At 42.0% G+C, this 18,505-nt stretch overlaps 1 protein-coding gene across 3 annotated transcripts in view; it reads left to right on the top strand.

Moving 5' to 3' along the window:
• dip2a (DIP2 acetate--CoA ligase A) overlaps nucleotides 1-18,505 on the top strand; it is a 106,206-nt gene that overhangs the window by 58,813 nt on the left and 28,888 nt on the right. For 2 of the 3 annotated variants that reach the window (XM_087803461.1, XM_087803460.1), the window contains exons 2-6: nucleotides 2,380-2,451; nucleotides 7,148-7,264; nucleotides 7,330-7,449; nucleotides 8,926-9,186; nucleotides 11,518-11,652. In XM_087803461.1, coding sequence (XP_087659587.1) covers nucleotides 2,380-2,451; nucleotides 7,148-7,264; nucleotides 7,330-7,449; nucleotides 8,926-9,186; nucleotides 11,518-11,652 — 705 coding nt within the window. Of the gene's footprint in view, nucleotides 1-2,379; nucleotides 2,452-7,147; nucleotides 7,265-7,329; nucleotides 7,450-8,925; nucleotides 9,187-11,517; nucleotides 11,653-14,307; nucleotides 14,350-18,505 lie in introns of all 3 variants that reach the window. The other variant, XM_087803459.1, reaches the window with a different exon arrangement.

Here is an 18,505-nt window from a genome sequence, read left to right as displayed (position 1 = left end):
AAACACACATGTACAAACATTTGCTTGTATTTATAGCAAAACAAACTTCAGTTTCAATTTTCTCTGTTGTGGTAAATGAAGTTCAAAGGTCACATGTTCATAACTCAGGGGCCGACAGAGAAAACCTGCTATTGTGTTGTCAGGCAGGCTGCCGTGGTGTGTGTACGCTCACACACTTTGGTATGCACGACACGCCGACAGACACACACTCAGTGTCAGGTCAGCAGACTCACACCGCCGCACAGCTCGCCATTGTTCGGCCCCGGGGCCCGGACAGGGCCCGCATTGAGACGGCGGTGACTCAGGACCAGCAGCACGACCAGTGAGATCAACAACACCTGCTCGCACACCACAACACCGTTGTGTTGCTGCGAGGACACACAATGAAGCAGTGACACACATGTACACACATGTACACACACGTTACAATGATTTCATCCTCAGACCAGCGGTGAAAGAATTAATCCAGTGAAATCTGAAAATTTGTCATTTTTCAACTTAGAGGGTAAGAAAATATGAATATACATAAATACCGCTATATTTTTAAAAATTATATTTTACATATTTTTTGGGCTTTCAGATCATATTTAATTTAGTTGTTATGTTTTATTTTTCATAAAATAATTCAATTTTTTTTAAATGTAAATAATCATTTTTTTTGTGTTGAAATTCAACTTTGGGCCTCTACATAGTAGCGGTCAATACGTATTAAAATAGTAGTAGTAAAAATGAAATTCAGTGAGATCCCGGCGATGACTAAGGACAAGAGGATACAGTGAGTCCAGCAGGTTTTAAAGCTGATATTTGGACTTATTTTGGTTTAAAAACAAATGAAAGCAGTTACGACTTCATCAAGAGTCATGTGGTCTGTAAATACTACAACACCAGAGTCAAGTACTGGACAATACTACACATATATACTTGTTACTAGACTATCACAACACCAGAGTCAAGTACTCGACAATACTACACATATATACTTGTTACTACACTATCACAACACCAGAGTCAAGTACTCGACAAAACTACACATATATACTTGTTACTACACTATCACAACACCAGAGTCAAGTACTAGACAATACTACACATATATACTTGTTACTACACTATCACAACACCAGAGTCAAGTACTGGACAATACTACACATATATCCTTGTTACTACACTATCACAACAGCAGAGTCAAGTACTGGACAATACTACACATATACAGTATACTTGTTACTACACTATCACAACACCAAGGTCAAGTACTGGACAATACTACACATATACAGTATACTTGTTACTACACTATCACAACACCAAGGTCAAGTACTGGACAATACTACACATATATACTTGTTACAACACTATCACAACACCAAAGTCAAGTACTGGAAAATACTACACATATATACTTGTTACTACACTATCACAACACCAGAGTCAAGTACTCGACAATACTACACATATATCCTTGTTTCTACACTATCACAACACCAGAGAAAGGTACTGGACAATACATCACATATATACTTGTTACTACACTATCACAACACCAGAGTCAAGTACTGGACAATACTACACATATATACTTGTTACTACACTATCACAACACCAGAGTCAAGTACTTGACAATACTACAGCTACAGCTTTGTTACTACACTATCACTACATGTTTTATTGTTGACCCTGTATCGCAATACGCATCATCTCATATTCTTGACAATACACACTCCTAGACATGCGTTTAATTGTTTTAATCACAAAGATCCCAGCGATGACTGAGGACAAGAGGATACAGTGAATACTACAAATATGTCCTTGTTCCTACTGTATTTCACAGTATATCGTATTGTTGTCCTTGTATGATGAAATATATCGTATCGCCACATTCTTGCCAAGGGATCCTGGCAATGACTGAGGACGAGAGGATACAGTGCTTTTAAAGCTGATGTTTGGGCATATTTTAAGTTTGAAAACGACAGGAGTAACGATGAAAAACAATTATTTTGTTAGTTAATAATGTTTTAAAAAGTAATTTCTACAGTATTTTCAATTCGGTTCCTTCTCTTTGCAGTAAAATAGAATTTTTTTCTATGTAATGTAACTTTTATTCCTTTTATTGTGTTCACAGAAATATAGACTCTTATAAAACCATATATTTAGCTTGATTTGAATGTTATTGTAGAGATAAATCCAACGGGTCACAACACATCAAATCGACCTTGAATGAGTTTCTTCTAAACGTTCACTTCTTAACGGCTCTCCTGCAAACGTGGCTCCTGCGACGACGGAACCAGCAAACGGGTCAGAACCAAAGCTAATGACTCATCTCTCTCCCCCCTCCTCCCTCTCTCTCCTCCCTCTCTCCCCCTCTTTCCCTCTGTGCAGGCGACATCACTCAGAAGGGCTACGAGAAGAAAAGAAGCAAACTGTTGGCGCCGTACATCCCTCAGATCCAAGGTAAGGCCTCCTCAGCACCACCGACGTGCTAACAACACGTGCTAACAACACGTGCTAACAACACGTGCTAACAACACGTGCTAACAACACGTGCTAACAACACGTGCTAACAACACGTGCTAACAACACGTGCTAACAACACGTGCTAACAGCACGTGCTAACAGAAGATCTTTTATCAAGATTAAACATTCAATCGTCTGAGTTGAGATGGTGTAGACGTATTTAAATCAGCTGTCGATAAAAGAACGATAACTTGACCTTTGTGTTTGACCTTCTGTATAAATTATGTTTAAAGTTACATACATACATACATACATACATCCTCAAACAACCTCCGTATGTTTTAGGACTGTGGGAGGAAACCGGAGTGCCCGGAGTAAACCCACATACAAACTCACACAGAAAGGTCACAAGTTGACTCCCTCCCGACCTGGGAGCGAACCTGCAACCTTCTTGCTGTGAACTGATCGCGCTTACCATAACTAGGGTTGTTTGATTGGTTGGCTGGGCGGCAAAGCACTATGTCAGTAGATCACGTCACCGTTACCGAGAGCGTTGTTGAGAGAGATTTGATTGGTTGGCTGGGCGGCAAAGCACTATGTGAGTAGATCAGGTCACCGTTACTGAGAGGGTTGTTGAGAGGGATGTGATTGGTTGGCTGGGCGGCAAAGCACTATATGTGTAGCTCAGGTCACCGTTACTGAGAGGGTTTTTTGAGAGGGATGTCATTGGTTGGCTGGGCGGCAAAGCACTATGAGTGTGGATCAGGTCACTGTTACCAAAAGGGTTGTTGAGGGGGATGTGATTGGTTGGCTGGGCGGCAAAGGACTATGTGGGTACTTCTGGTCACCGTTACCCAGAGGGTTTTTTGAGAGGGAAGTGATTGGTTGGCTGGGCGGCAAAGCACTGTGTGAGTAGATCAGGTCAACGTTACCGAGAGGGTTTTTTGAGAGGGATGTGATTGGTTGGCTGGGCGGCAAAGCACTATGTGAGTAGTTCAGGTCACAGTTACTGAGAGGGTTTTAATTTTAACGGGTGAAAAATGTAATAAAGGAGGGACCGCTGTTGAAAGTACTGAAAAATAACGTGTAAGAAGATAATTACTCGTTTATTATTTAAGGTAGATTGTCAAGGACGTGCTGCGACTTTCATTATTTCATACAACGGTTGAATAAGTATTGACTCGCTTCAACTCCGCGACTTCATAACAAAGGTGCCTCACAGTCACATGTACGCGGCCGACCAATAAATCCAGATTCTTTCCGGACCGCCGCGTCCGATTGGCCGAACTCCGCCGCCTGTCAAGCGTGCTCTGCCCGGCAACCGGCTGTCCTGGCTCGCTTCCCCGGACCTGCTTCCTGCGGGAGCTCGGCGTCAGAACCGCATCCAGGAGCAGCATATGGCGAAACGATAGCCTCGCTCTGAGGAAGAATGTGTCCTCGAGTGTCCTCAGGTCGTTGTGTATCTTCCGCGGCGGTTGTGTGTCGATGATTGTGTGTGTGCATGTCGTACGTATGTCCGTCGTCTCCTCTCGAGCCTTCGCTGACGGCGCCGGTTTAGGTGGGAAATCAAACCGGTTCCGGTCGGGCTGAAGGTGTCGAGGCGAGAGGTCGCTGGTTTGTGAGGACACTGTGGTTTATGAGACCCTAGTCCTCATGTTTACACAGATGCTGAGAGTCTGCTTCACTTTCTTCATCTCTACGTCTCGTACAGGAAGTTTGTCGTCGTTTGTTCGCATAAAAGTGTAGCGTGTTCTGAAAGACTCACAACTAGTGTTGTGCTGATACTAAAGTGACTTAAAGAAATCAAACCGGTTCCGGTCGGGCTGAAGGTGTCGAGGCGAGAGGTCGCTGGTTTGTGAGGACACTGTGGTTTATGAGACCCTAGTCCTCATGTTTACACAGATGCTGAGAGTCTGCTTCACTTTCTTCATCTCTACATCTCGTACAGGAAGTTTGTCGTCGTTTGTTCGCATAAAAGTGTAGCGTGTTCTGAAAGACTCACAACTAGTGTTGTGCTGATACTAAAGTGACTTAAAGAAATCAAACCCGGTTCCGGTCGGGCTGAAGGTGTCGAGGCGAGAGGTCGCTGGTTTGTGAGGACACTGTGGTTTATGAGACCCTAGTCCTCATGTTTACACAGATGCTGAGAGTCTGCTTTACTTTCTTCATCTCTACATCTCGTACAGGAAGTTTGTCGTCGTTTGTTCGCATCAAAGTGTAGCGTGTTCTGAAAGACTCACAACTAGTGTTGTGCTGATACTAAAGTGACTTAAAGAAATCAAACCGGTTCCGGTCGGGCTGAAGGTGTCGAGGCGAGAGGTCGCTGGTTTGTGAGGACACTGTGGTTTATGAGACCCTAGTCCTCATGTTTACACAGATGCTGAGAGTCTGCTTCACTTTCTTCATCTCTACATCTCGTACAGGAAGTTTGTCGTCGTTTGTTCGCATCAAAGTGTAGCGTGTTCTGAAAGACTCACAACTAGTGTTGTGCTGATACTAAAGTGACTTAAAGAAATCAAACCGGTTCCGGTCGGGCTGAAGGTGTCGAGGCGAGAGGTCGCTGGTTTGTGAGGACACTGTGGTTTATGAGACCCTAGTCCTCATGTTTACACAGATGCTGAGAGTCTGCTTTACTTTCTTCATCTCTACATCTCGTACAGGAAGTTTGTCGTCGTTTGTTCGCATCAAAGTGTAGCGTGTTCTGAAAGACTCACAACTAGTGTTGTGCTGATACTAAAGTGACTTAAAGAAATCAAACCGGTTGCGGTCGGGCTGAAGGTGTCGAGGCGAGAGGTCGCTGGTTTGTGAGGACACTGTGGTTTATGAGACCGTGTGTCACCGTTTACACAGATGCTGAGAGTCTGCTTCACTTTCTCCATCTCTACGTCTCGGACAGGAAGTTTGTCGTCGTTTGTTAGCATCAAAGTGTAGCGTGTTCTGTAAGACTCACAACTAGTGTTGATACTGAAAGTGTTCAACTTGATGCCGATACTCAGGAAAATACTTGATACGATACTATAATCCAAATTCAGAATAAACTGTTACTTTATTTTAGCGTTTTTCTTTTAAATATAACAGTTAACAGAACCACAAGTAAAATAACAGCAAATTTGATAAAAAATTGAAGGTCTAACATAAAAGTTATTACGAAATATCTGTTCGACGGCTAAACTGAAGCTAACAAAGTTAATAGTCCCATAAACGTAATACAATACTTTAGCTTGAACATAAGCTTGAACGTTAGCTTGAACATTAGCTTGAACGTAAGCTTGAACGTTAGCTTGAATGCTAGCTTGAATGTTAGCTTGAACGTTAGCTTGAACATAAGCATGAATGTTATTTTGAACGTAAGCTTGAACATTAGCTTGAACGTTAGCTTAAACGTAAGCTTGAATGTTAGCTTGAACATTAGCTTGAACGTTAGCTTGAACTTTAGCTTGAACGATAGCTTGAACGTAAGCTTGAACATTAGCTTGAATGTTATCTTGAACATTAGCTTGAACGTTAGCTTGAATGTTAGCTCGAATTTTGCTTGAACGTTAGCTTTAATGTTATCTTGAACATTAGCTTGAACGTAAGCTTGAACATTAGCTTGAATGTTATCTTGAAGCACAAAACTCAACTTAATGCCGATACTTAGGAAAATACTTGATATTCAGAATAAACTGTTACATTATTTTAGCATTTTTCTTTTTAATATAACAATTAACAGAACCCCGAGTAAAATAACAGCAAAAAGAAACTGCAAATTTGATAAAAAATGTAAGGTCTTTCCGAAATATCTGTTTGACGGCTGAACTGCAGCTAACAAAGTTAATGGTCCCATAAAATGTATTCAAACACAATAAAATCATAACGTATTCTGAAAGTATTTTTGAATCCTATATAAATGTTGTTTCTTCTAAAGCTTGAACATTAGCTTGAACATAAGTTTGAACGTTAGCTTGAATGTTAGCTTGAACGTTAGCTTGAAAGCTATCTTGAACGTTAGCTCGAACGTTAGCTTGAACGTTATCTTGAACGTTAGCTTGAACGTAAGCTTGAACGTAAGCTTGAACTTAAGCTTGAGTGTTAGCTTGAACATTAGCTTGAATGTTATCTTGAACATTAGCTTGAACGTTAGCTTGAACGTTAGCTTGAATGTAAGCTTGAATGTTAGCTTGAACGTTAGCTTTGAGCATAAGCTTGAACGTTAGCTTGAACATTATCTTGGATGTTAGCCTAAACATTATCTTAGATGTTAGCCTGAACGTAAGCTTGAATGTTATCTTGAAGTTAGCTTGAACGTTAGCCCGCTAAGTAACGATCACAAAACATACTTCACCTTCGATTAACCTGTGAAAGTGACTATAAACAGGAATGACTGAAAGTATAAACTGTAAATTAGCGACATACATAAAAATGTATACATATATATTTCGCAAAAGTTTTTTTTTTCCATCACTGTGTAGTTTTCCTACTTCTTTACGAGAAAGTTACATCCAATATCTTCTTTTAACTATGTTTTCATTTAATGCTAATCTGAGATATTCTAATACTATATTAAAACGTCAATTACAAAAAAAGAAAAGTAGAAAAAAAACTTGTTATCTTCTCTCTGCTCCTCAATCAAAGTATTTTTCCATTGAAAAGTTTTGTGATTATTAATCCACTGGATCTTCTTTGAATCTGACCCCCTCTGTGGTGGTTCCAGGCGTAGACCCTTCGCTTCAGATCGACCATCGGATCCAGGTTTCCTCCCAGGCCGGGGTCCCTGCGTCCAAGAACAACAAGTCTCGAGCGAACACCAGAGATGAACGCTTCAGGTCCGGTGAGTGTCCAGATCCACATGTGGTTCCGGTCCTGGTCTGGTTTCATGTCTGAACACGTCCGCAGATCTTCACACTGAAGCCGTGCAAGCAGCTCTGGCCAAATACAAGGAGAGGAAGATGCCGATGCCGTCGAAGAGAAGATCTGTGTTAGTGCAGTCCTCGGTGGAGGCATGTACCCCCCCAGGTGAGCTCATGTACCCCCCCAGGTGAGCTCATGTACCCCCGCAGGTGAGCTCATGTACCCCCCCAGGTGAGCTCATGTACCCCCCCAGGTGAGCTCATGTACCCCCCCAGGTGAGCTGATGTGGTCCACCTGTCTTGGACCAGACCTGTGAGGAAATAATGAAGTACTTGGAGAGTTTTCATACTGTATCCATATTTAACTTCACTGAATCAAAATATGTTAATTAAGGTTTTTTATGGTTTATATTTCAATGAGTGTGTATAAGATGAAATAAATCAATACAATTAAAAACATTGTTTACAGTTAACATATTAGATTCAATGTATATTCAATGTATATTAATATGAGAAAAATATTTACGCCGTTTGTTCATTTTGTGTTGCAATTTAACTTCCGGCCTCTGGATGGCATCCGTCTACTTCTACTACTACGTCTACCTCTACTTCTACTTCTTCTTCTACTTCTACTACTAATTCTACTACTACGTCTACTACTAATTCTTCTACTTCTACTACTACTACTACTTCTACTTCTACCCCTACTTCTACTTCTACCATTGCTACTAATTCTTCTACTTCTACTTCTAACACTACGTCTACTACTACTTCTACTTCTACTTCTTCTACTACTTCTACTTCTGCTACTACTTCTTCTACTTCTACTTCTACTTCTACTACTACGTCTACTACTACTTCTACTTCTTCTACTACTTCTACTTCTGCTACTACTTCTTCTACTTCTACTTCTACTTCTACTACTACTTCTACTACTACTTCTACTTCTTCTACTACTTCTACTACTACTTCTACTTCTACTTCTACTACTTCTTCTACTACTTCTACTACTACTTCTACTACTACTTCTACTTCTTCTACTACTTCTACTACTACTTCTACTTCTACTTCTACTACTACTTCTACTTCTGCTACTACTACTTCTACTACTACTTCTACTTCTACTACTACTACTTCTTCTACTACTTCTACTACTACTTCTACTTTTACTTCTACTACTTCTTCTACTACTTCTACTACTACTTCTACTACTACTTCTACTTCTTCTACTACTTCTACTACTACTTCTACTTCTACTTCTACTACTTCTTCTACTACTTCTACTACTTCTACTACTACTTCTACTACTACTTCTACTTCTACTACTACTTCTACTTCTACTTCTACTACTTCTTCTACTACTTCTACTACTTCTACTACTACTTCTACTTCTTCTACTACTTCTACTACTACTTCTACTTCTACTTCTACTACTTCTTCTACTACTTCTACTACTTCTACTACTACTTCTACTACTACTTCTACTTCTGCTACTACTACTTCTACTACTACTTCTACTTCTACTACTACATCTACTGCTACTTCTACCACTACTTCTACTACTTCTAATTCTTCTACTACTAAATAGAGTTTCACACCCGTGACCTTGAGCATGTGACTGATGACATCCTGTCAATCACAGACACCTCGTCGGCGTCCGAAGACGAAGGCTCGTTGCGGCGCCAGGGACGCCTGACCTCGTCCACGCCGTACCAGGAGCGCCACCCGGCCGTGGAGCACTGGTTCAACCGCGTGATCCAGGGTTCGTCCACCTCGTCCTCCGCCTCGTCCACCTCGTCGCACCCGGGCGGGCGCTCGCTCGCCAACAGCACCGCGCACGCCGTCCTCAACGCCAACGCCGCCGCCACCGCGCTCGCCGACCTCATGGCTCACACGCACATCGGTGAGTGACGCCAGGTTTGATTTATTTGTGCCTTTAAAAAACTACGACTTTTGTTGATTAAAATCGACAATTAAAAAAAAAAAAAACAGTCACGTTTACGAGTAAGAGTTTTAAGAGTTTTCTGCTCTGCTTTCTGTTTTAGTCTCCCCCTCTGTCTCCCCCTCTGTCTGCCTCTCTGTCTCCCCCACTGTCTCCCCCTCTGTCTCCCCCTCTGTCTCCCCCTCTGTCTGCCTCTCTGTCTCCCCCTCTGTCTCCCCCACTGTCTCCCCTCTTTCTCTCTTCTGTCTCCCCCACTCTCTCCCTCTCTGTCTCCCCCTCTGTCTCCCCTCTGTCTCCCCCACTGTCTCCCCTCTTTCTCTCTTCTGTCTCCCCCACTCTCTCCCTCTCTGTCTCCCCCTCTGTCTCCCCTCTGTCTCCCCCACTGTCTCCCCTCTGTCTCCCCCACTGTCTCCCATCTTTCTCCCCCCTGTCTCCCTCTCTGTCTCCCCCACTGTCTCCCCTCTTTCTCCCTTCTGTCTCCCCCACTCTCTCCCTCTCTGTCTCCCCCACTGTCTCCCTCTCTGTCTCCCCCTCTGTCTCCCCCACTGTCTCCCATCTTTCTCCCCCCTGTCTCCCTCTCTGTCTCCCCCACTGTCTCCCCTCTTTCTCCCTTCTGTCTCCCCCACTCTCTCCCTCTCTGTCTCCCCCTCTGTCTCCCCCACTGTCTCCCATCTTTCTCCCCCGTGTCTCCCTCTCTGTCTCCCCCACTGTCTCCCCTCTTTCTCCCTTCTGTCTCCCCCACTCTCTCCCTCTCTGTCTCCCCCTCTGTCTCCCCCACTGTCTCCCCTCTTTCTCCCTTCTGTCTCCCCCACTCTCTCCCTCTCTGTCTCCCCCACTCTCTCCCTCTCTGTCTCCCCCACTGTCTCCCCTCTTTCTCCCTTCTGTCTCACCCACTCTCTCCCTCTCTGTCTCCCCCACTGTCTCCCTCTCTGTCTCCCCCACTGTCTCCCCTCTTTCTCCCTCTCTGTCTCCCCCACTGTCTCCCCTCTTTCTCCCTTCTGTCTCCCCCACTCTCTCCCTCTCTGTCTCCCCCACTCTCTCCCTCTCTGTCTCCCCCACTGTCTCCCCTCTTTCTCCCTTCTGTCTCACCCACGCTCTCCCTCTCTGTCTCACCCACTGTCTCCCCCTCTGTCTCCCCCACTGTCTCCCCTCTTTCTCCCTTCTGTCTCACCCACTCTCTCCCTCTCTGTCTCCCCCACTGTCTCCCTCTCTGTCTCCCCCACTGTCTCCCTCTCTGTCTCCCCCTCTGTCTCCCCCACTGTCTCCCATCTTTCTCCCCCCTGTCTCCCTCTCTGTCTCCCCACACTGCCTTTAAAAAAATTAAATCGACTTTTGTTGATGATATTTTTTCGATAATATTTCCCTAATGAAGCTGTAATGACCAGAAAAGCCCTGAATGCAACATTACCACCTCCAAGGAGGTCATTTCAAATCAAACAAAGTATACAATTCAACTAAAAATAGGAAAGAAATGGATGATTATTATTTTCCACAGTTGTCAATCAAGTGTTACTTACTGATAAAAACACAATTTGTGACACAAGTAACACAAATTTTGGTTGTATGTTGTTTTTAAAAAGTACTTTGCTAGCAGCAGCAGCAGTTTGAAGCCATACAAGTGACCGACCTTCTTAAACAAATACTGGACATTTTACTCTCAAAGTTATTTAGCTAAAATCAAGTTATTCAGTCAAATATATAATAATAATAATTGAATTATAATGTTTAAGTCATAATGTCATGATTTGTTGCATCAATTCTCTACAAAAGTTTGTTTGTATTTATTTGTTTTTATACTGGAGACATTTTTGCTTTTCATTGCGTCAAAAATTAAGATAAAATACATTAATTCTTCATATTACTATAACTTAACATTCGTTATTTTCTAAAATACTAATAAATACTGTTCATTTATAATATATTTAAACGCTTTATACATGTTGCAGCGAGTTTTGAGACACATTTTGTTTAAATCAGCCAAATTTTTTCATTATATTTCATTAAATCTCAGACGTGACTCATTATAGAGAGAAGAACGTGAGAATATTGAATGATTGGATTAAACTTTTAAATTAATTAACTGTGAATTAATCTTTAATTAGGCATTTAAATATTTTTGTTTATAATTTAATTCAATTATTTCTTAATTTAAAGTTTTTTTTGTAAAATTTATTGAACTGAAAAAGCTACAGAATAAAAAATACTCAATTTAGAAGATTTAGAAATAACTTCTGTCGACATGTGCCGACGTCTGGTGCAATCTGACCTTTTGACCCCTGACCCCCCCCACAGACGCCCACACGGCTCCCCCCGACGTGACGGGGCTGTCGGAGCGTTCGTCGCTCCAGGTCGACCCTCAGGTGGGTTCAGTACGAGGCGTCTCCCGCGGCAACAACCACCAGACCAGCATCATGGAGACGGCAGATGGTGAGTCGCTGGGATCTACCGCTCGTCTCCCTTCTGTCTCCCCCTCTGTCTCCCCCTCTGTCTCCCTCACTGTCTCCCCTCTTTCTCCCCCTCTATCTCCCCCACTGTCTCCCCTTCTTTCTCCCCCCTGTCTCCCTCTCTGTCTCCCCCTCTGTCTCCCCCACTGTCTCCCCCTCTGTCTCTCCCACTGTCTCCCCTTCTTTCTCCCCCCTGTCTCCCTCTCTGTCTCCCCCTCTGTCTCCCCCTCTGTCTCCCCCACTGTCTCCCCCACTGTCTCCCCTTCTTTCTCCCCCCTGTCTCACCCACTGTCTCACCCACTGTCTCCCCCTCTGTCTCCCCCTCTGTCTCCCCTCTTTCTCCCCCCTGTCTCCCTCTCTGTCTCCCTCTCTGTCTCCCTCACTGTCTCCCCTCTTTCTCCCCCTTGTCTCCCTCTCTGTCTCCCTCTCTGTCTCCCTCACTGTCTCCCCTCTTTCTCCCCCCTGTCTCCCTCTCTGTCTCCCTCTCTGTCTCCCCTTCTGTCTCCCCCACTGTCTCCCCTCTTTCTCCCCCTGTCTCCCTCTCTGTCTCCCCCTCTATCTCCCTTCTGTCTCACCCACTGTCTCCCCCTCTGTCTCCCTCACTGTCTCCCCTCTTTCTCCCCCCTGTCTCCCCCTCTATCTCCCCCACTGTCTCCCCTCTGTCTCCCCTCTGTCTCCCCTCTGTCTCCCCTCTGTCTCCTCCTCTGGCTCCCCCTCTGTCTTCCCTCTGTCTCCCCTCTGTCTCCCCTCTGTCTCCCCTCTGTCTCCCCCGTGTCTCCCCCGTCAGACAGCCGGTTGCTCTTTCACGGTTGCCGCTTCCCGACCCTAGCTTGTCGCCATGGTTACAACCAGTCTCTACGAGCAGAATCTCACGAAAACACTGATCAAAACTTGCACTGATGCGCCGTAACATTATGACCACTGTCACATGACTCTGAGGTGGTTTTTAAAGGTTTTAAACGGAGGTTTATACCAGTGACATCAGAATATTGGAGTTTTTTTTACTTCATTTTTACAGTTGAATTGTGTTAAAATGTTAGTTTAAACGTTGGCACTATTGTACCAACTTTTTTATATTGAATTCAAACAAAGAAATATTGTAGTTTCAATGGTTGAAATATTCAATTCAACAATATTCTGATGACTCCGATATACTTCCATAGTTTTTGTAAAAGGACCCACATGTGTTCTGTACCAGGAACACACCTGAAACTGCCATGCTAATATGCTAACGTGCTAACGTGCTAACATGCCATCATGCTAATATTTTTTGACTTTGGGTCACCTTGACCCAGAGACAACACAAGGGACACCACAAACACGTTTGTTTTCTAACCTTCGGGTCACCTTGACCCTGGTATAGCACAAGGGATACCATAAACACATTTGTTTTCAGGCCTCCGGGTCACCTTGACCCAGAGACAACACAAGGGACACCACAAACACGTTTGTTTTCTAACCTCCGGGTCACCTTGACCCTGGTATAACACAAGGGATACCATAAACACATTTGTTTTCAGGCCTCCGGGTCACCTTGACCCAGAGACAACACAAGGGACACCACAAACACGTTTGTTTTCTAACCTCCGGGTCACCTTGACCCTGGTATAACACAAGGGATACCATCAACACATTTGTTTTCAGGCCTCCGGGTCACCTTGACCCAGAGACAACACAAGGGTTTAAGAACATTGAGGCTCGACTGCTTCTGCATCAGAGGATCAGACGCGAAGAACATGAATCTTCATTTATTTATAAACTCTCGCTCTTGAGACTCATTTGAAAACATGTCAACGTTCAGTTACTTTGATCAACAACGAAAAGTTTCTTCACAAACAATAAAACATTTTGTTCTTTACCTTTTCTTTACAGTCATTTTATTTCTCAGTAGTTTAGTAAGTAAATATTAATAGTTATTTCTAAAGATCTTTCTAGACCCGGGATTTCTCTCCTCTGGTCCGGAAGTTCAGGAACCATCAGTAGATTCTGATCCACAGACCTCAGAGCCCGAGCTGGGGTGTAAGTCTGGATCAGATCACTGATGGAAGGTCTGACCATGAATAGATCTGAAAGTAAGAACCAGAATTTTAAAATGATCCTGAAAGAAACTGGCAGCCAGTGAAGAGTTTGAAGGAGAAATGTGAGTTCTTCTACTAGAGCAGCCAGTGAAGAGTTTGAAGGAGAAATGTGAGTTCTTCTACTAGAGCAGCCAGTGAAGAGTTTTAAAGCAGAAATGTGAGTTCTTCTACTAGAGCGGCCAGTGAAGAGTTTGAAGGAGAAATGTGAGTTCTTCTACTAGAGCAGCCAGTGAAGAGTTTGAAGGAGAAATGTGAGTTCTTCTACTAGAGCAGCCAGTGAAGAGTTTGAAGGAGAAATGTGAGTTCTTCTACTAGAGCAGCCAGTGAAGAGTTTGAAGCAGAAATGTGAGTTCTTCTACTAGAGCGGCTCAGAATTCTGTCAGATCCTTGTTGTTTAGACACGAAAAGACAACTAGTGTCACTTCACAGAAAACAAAACACCTTTCAGACACAAGTAGACTAACAGTCGACCGACTCACGACTAACTATCTTAACTAACTTAACTAACCAACGACGAGGACGACAGAAGCAAATGTGTTGATGTGTTTCTTCTTCTTCAGGGGTTGAGTGGAGGAAAGAAGGATCCCTGGGTTTGACTGATGGTATTTATAACCGTTCTTCATCTGTGTGTCTCCAGTCGCTTCCTAGTGTGTGTGTGCGCTTCAACAGTTGTGAGTCGTTGTGTGTTTGTTTCTCCAGTCGCTTCCTAGTGTGTGTGTGCGCTTCAACAGTTGTGAGTCGGTGTGTGTTTGTTTCTCCAGTCGCTTCCTAGTGTGTGTGTGCGCTTCAACAGTTGTGAGTCAGTGTGTGTTTGTTTCTCCAGTCGCTTCCTAGTGTGTGTGTGCGCTTCAACAGTTGTGAGTCGGTGTGTGTTTGTTTCTCCAGTCGCTTCCTAGTGTGTGTGTGCGCTTCAACAGTTGTGAGTCGTTGTGTGTTTGTTTCTCCAGTCGCTTCCTAGTGTGTGTGTGCGCTTCAACAGTTGTGAGTCGTTGTGTGTTTGTTTCTCCAGTCGCTTCCTAGTGTGTGTGTGCGCTTCAACAGTTGTGAGTCGTTGTGTGTTTGTTTCTCCAGTCGCTTCCTAGTGTGTGTGTGCGCTTCAACAGTTGTGAGTCGGTGTGTGTTTGTTTCTCCAGTCGCTTCCTAGTGTGTGTGTGCGCTTCAACAGTTGTGAGTCGTTGTGTGTTTGTTTCTCCAGTCGCTTCCTAGTGTGTGTGTGCGCTTCAACAGTTGTGAGTCGTTGTGTGTTTGTTTCTCCAGTCGCTTCCTAGTGTGTGTGTGCGCTTCAACAGTTGTGAGTCGTTGTGTGTTTGTTTCTCCAGTCGCTTCCTAGTGTGTGTGTGCGCTTCAACAGTTGTGAGTCGTTGTGTGTTTGTTTCTCCAGTCGCTTCCTAGTGTGTGTGTGCGCTTCAACAGTTGTGAGTCGGTGTGTGTTTGTTTCTCCAGTCGCTTCCTAGTGTGTGTGTGCGCTTCAACAGTTGTGAGTCGTTGTGTGTTTGTTTCTCCAGTCGCTTCCTAGTGTGTGTGTGCGCTTCAACAGTTGTGAGTCGGTGTGTGTTTGCTTCTCCAGTCCTAGTGTGTGTGTGCGCTTCAACAGTTGTGAGTCGGTGTGTGTTTGTTTCTCCAGTCGCTTCCTAGTGTGTGTGTGCGCTTCAACAGTTGTGAGTCGTTGTGTGTTTGCTTCTCCAGTCCTAGTGTGTGTGCGCTTCAACAGTTGTGAGTCGGTGTGTGTTTGTTTCTCCAGTCCTAGTGTGTGTGCGCTTCAACAGTTGTGAGTCGTTGTGTGTTTGTTTCTCCAGTCGCTTCCTAGTGTGTGTGTGCGCTTCAACAGTTGTGAGTCGTTGTGTGTTTGCTTCTCCAGTCCTAGTGTGTGTGCGCTTCAACAGTTGTGAGTCGTTGTGTGTTTGTTTCTCCAGTCGCTTCCTAGTGTGTGTGTGCGCTTCAACAGTTGTGAGTCGGTGTGTGTTTGTTTCTCCAGTCGCTTCCTAGTGTGTGTGTGCGCTTCAACAGTTGTGAGTCGGTGTGTGTTTGTTTCTCCAGTCCTAGTGTGTGTGCGCTTCAACAGTTGTGAGTCGTTGTGTGTTTGTTTCTCCAGTCGCTTCCTAGTGTGTGTGTGCGCTTCAACAGTTGTGAGTCGGTGTGTGTTTGTTTCTCCAGTCCTAGTGTGTGTGTGCGCTTCAACAGTTGTGAGTCGGTGTGTGTTTGCTTCTCCAGTCCTAGTGTGTGTGTGCGCTTCAACAGTTGTGAGTCGTTGTGTGTTTGCTTCTCCAGTCCTAGTGTGTGTGTGCGCTTCAACAGTTGTGAGTCGTTGTGTGTTTGCTTCTCCAGTCCTAGTGTGTGTGTGCGCTTCAACAGTTGTGAGTCGTTGTGTGTTTGCTTCTCCAGTCCTAGTGTGTGTGCGCTTCAACAGTTGTGAGTCGTTGTGTGTTTGCTTCTCCAGTCTTAGTGTGTGTGCGCTTCAACAGTTGTGAGTCGTTGTGTGTTTGCTTCTCCAGTCCTAGTGTGTGTGCGCTTCAACAGTTGTGAGTCGTTGTGTGTTTGCTCTCCTGGAATATGAAGAACTCCAGAGAAATATTGGAAACGTTTCAAGAGGTGAAAGTATTAGTGAAGATTAAACAAAATATCACTTTTATTTCACACAATTTCTATTTTTAATGTGTAAAAAAATACTTTATTGATGAATTAAGTTCTTATTAAGAAACTTTTGTTATTTAGTTTTTAGTGTTTTGTGATTCAATTACAAAATAAAATATTGTAATTATGAACGAAATAAAAAGAGATGAATTAAGTAAAATAAAATATTATAAATTAAAATAAAATAATGTAATAACATGAATTAAATAAAAATAGATTAATAAAAAAAAAAAAGATAAATTAAAATAAAATTATGTAATAACATGAATGAAATAAAAATAGATTAATAAAAAAAAAAGATAAATTAAAATAAAATAATGTAATAACATGAATGAAATAAAAATAGATTAATAAAAAAAAAAAAGATAAATTAAAATAAAATAATGTAATAACATGAATGAAATAAAAATAGATTAATAAAAAAAAAAGATAAATTAAAATAAAATAATGTAATAACATGAATGAAATAAAAATAGATTAATAAAAAAAAAAAAGATAAATTAAAATAAAATAATGTAATAACATGAATGAAATAAAAATAGATTAATAAAAAAAAAAAAGATAAATTAAAATAAAATAATGTAATAACATGAATGAAATAAAAATAGATTAATAAAAAATAAAAAAAGATAAATTAAAATAAAATAATGTAATAACATGAATGAAATAAAAATAGATTAATAAAAAAATAAAATATAAAATAAAATAAAATAATTTAATAACATGAATGAAATGAAAAGAGATTAAAGAAATAAAATATGATAAATTAAAATAAAAAAATTAAAGTTTCTGGTTGTGAAAAAGACATTTGAAATGGATAAAGATGAAAAAAAAGCCTCTAAAACCATTATTAAATAAAATATAAATCATTGTGTGGAGAACATTTATTTAAGAATTATACATTATGTTATTCATACTTTTTTAAATAATAATAATAAAAATATATTATATTTATTTTGCACCTTTTTTTTATTGTAAACGTAAATACGCTTAATATACAAACCGTTGTTAAACATTATGAACATTTTTATTTTAGTAACAAAATGTTGCAAATTTCATGCTAATTCCCAAAATCTGAAAAAAAAAATTCTGCACTTAAAGAATTTCTCTTAACTTAAAAGACCCCTTCTGTCCGACCCTGCGGTGGAAGAGGATCAGGACCTCGTAGGATCTGATCCGAGCTCCAGGGGCTTGTAATTGGTCCACGAGGAGCCGCTGGAGCGTCACGAGTCAGATTTATTATAGAAAGACATGTTTCCTGCAGCTGTGGCTCTTGTTCCCCCCGAGGCTGTCGAACAAAGACGAGGCTAAAATAAGACCCTGAAGGAAGACGTCAGGTAGAAAAAGTATGAATAGTTTTGGTGTTTTTATGGAGGTTTTATGACGTTTTAACTGATACTTGTCTACGTAGAGAGAGACACGACTGTTACTTAAGGCTTTATAATGAAGTTTAAACTTTAAATTAACTTAAAATGTCTACAATTTTTTTTAGTTGATGCTTGAATTCCAGTCCAGTACTTGACTCTGGTGTTGTGATAGTGTAGTAACAAGTATATACAGTATGTGTAGTATTGTCCAGTACTTGACTCTGGTGTTGTGATAGTGTAGTAACAAGTATATACAGTATGTGTAGTATTGTCTAGTACTTGTCTCTGGTGTTGTGATAGTGTAGTAACAAGTATATACAGTATGTGTAGTATTGTCCAGTACTTGACTCTGGTGTTGTGATAGTGTAGTAACAAGTATATACAGTATGTGTAGTATTGTCTAGTACTTGTCTCTGGTGTTGTGATAGTGAAGTAACAAGGATATATGTATAGTATTGTCCAGTACTTGTCTCTGGTGTTGTGATAGTGTAGTAACGAGTATATATGTGTAGTATTGTCCAGTACTTGACTCTGGTGTTGTGACAGTGTAGTAACGAGTATATATGTGTAGAATTGTCCAGTACTCGACTCTGGTGTTGTGATAGTGTAGTAACAAGTATATATGTGTAGTATTGTCCAGTACTTGACTCTGGTGTCTTGATAGTGTAGTAACAAGTATATATGTGTAGTATTGTCCAGTACTTGACTCTGGTGTTGTGATAGTGTAGTAACAAGTACAGTATATATGTGTAGTATTGTC

This window comes from Callionymus lyra, chromosome 12, assembly GCF_982586985.1.
Source record: "Callionymus lyra chromosome 12, fCalLyr1.hap1.1, whole genome shotgun sequence".
NCBI classification, from domain to species: Eukaryota; Metazoa; Chordata; class Actinopteri; order Syngnathiformes; family Callionymidae; genus Callionymus; species Callionymus lyra.
This window is presented reverse-complemented; position numbering and strand designations above follow the sequence as displayed.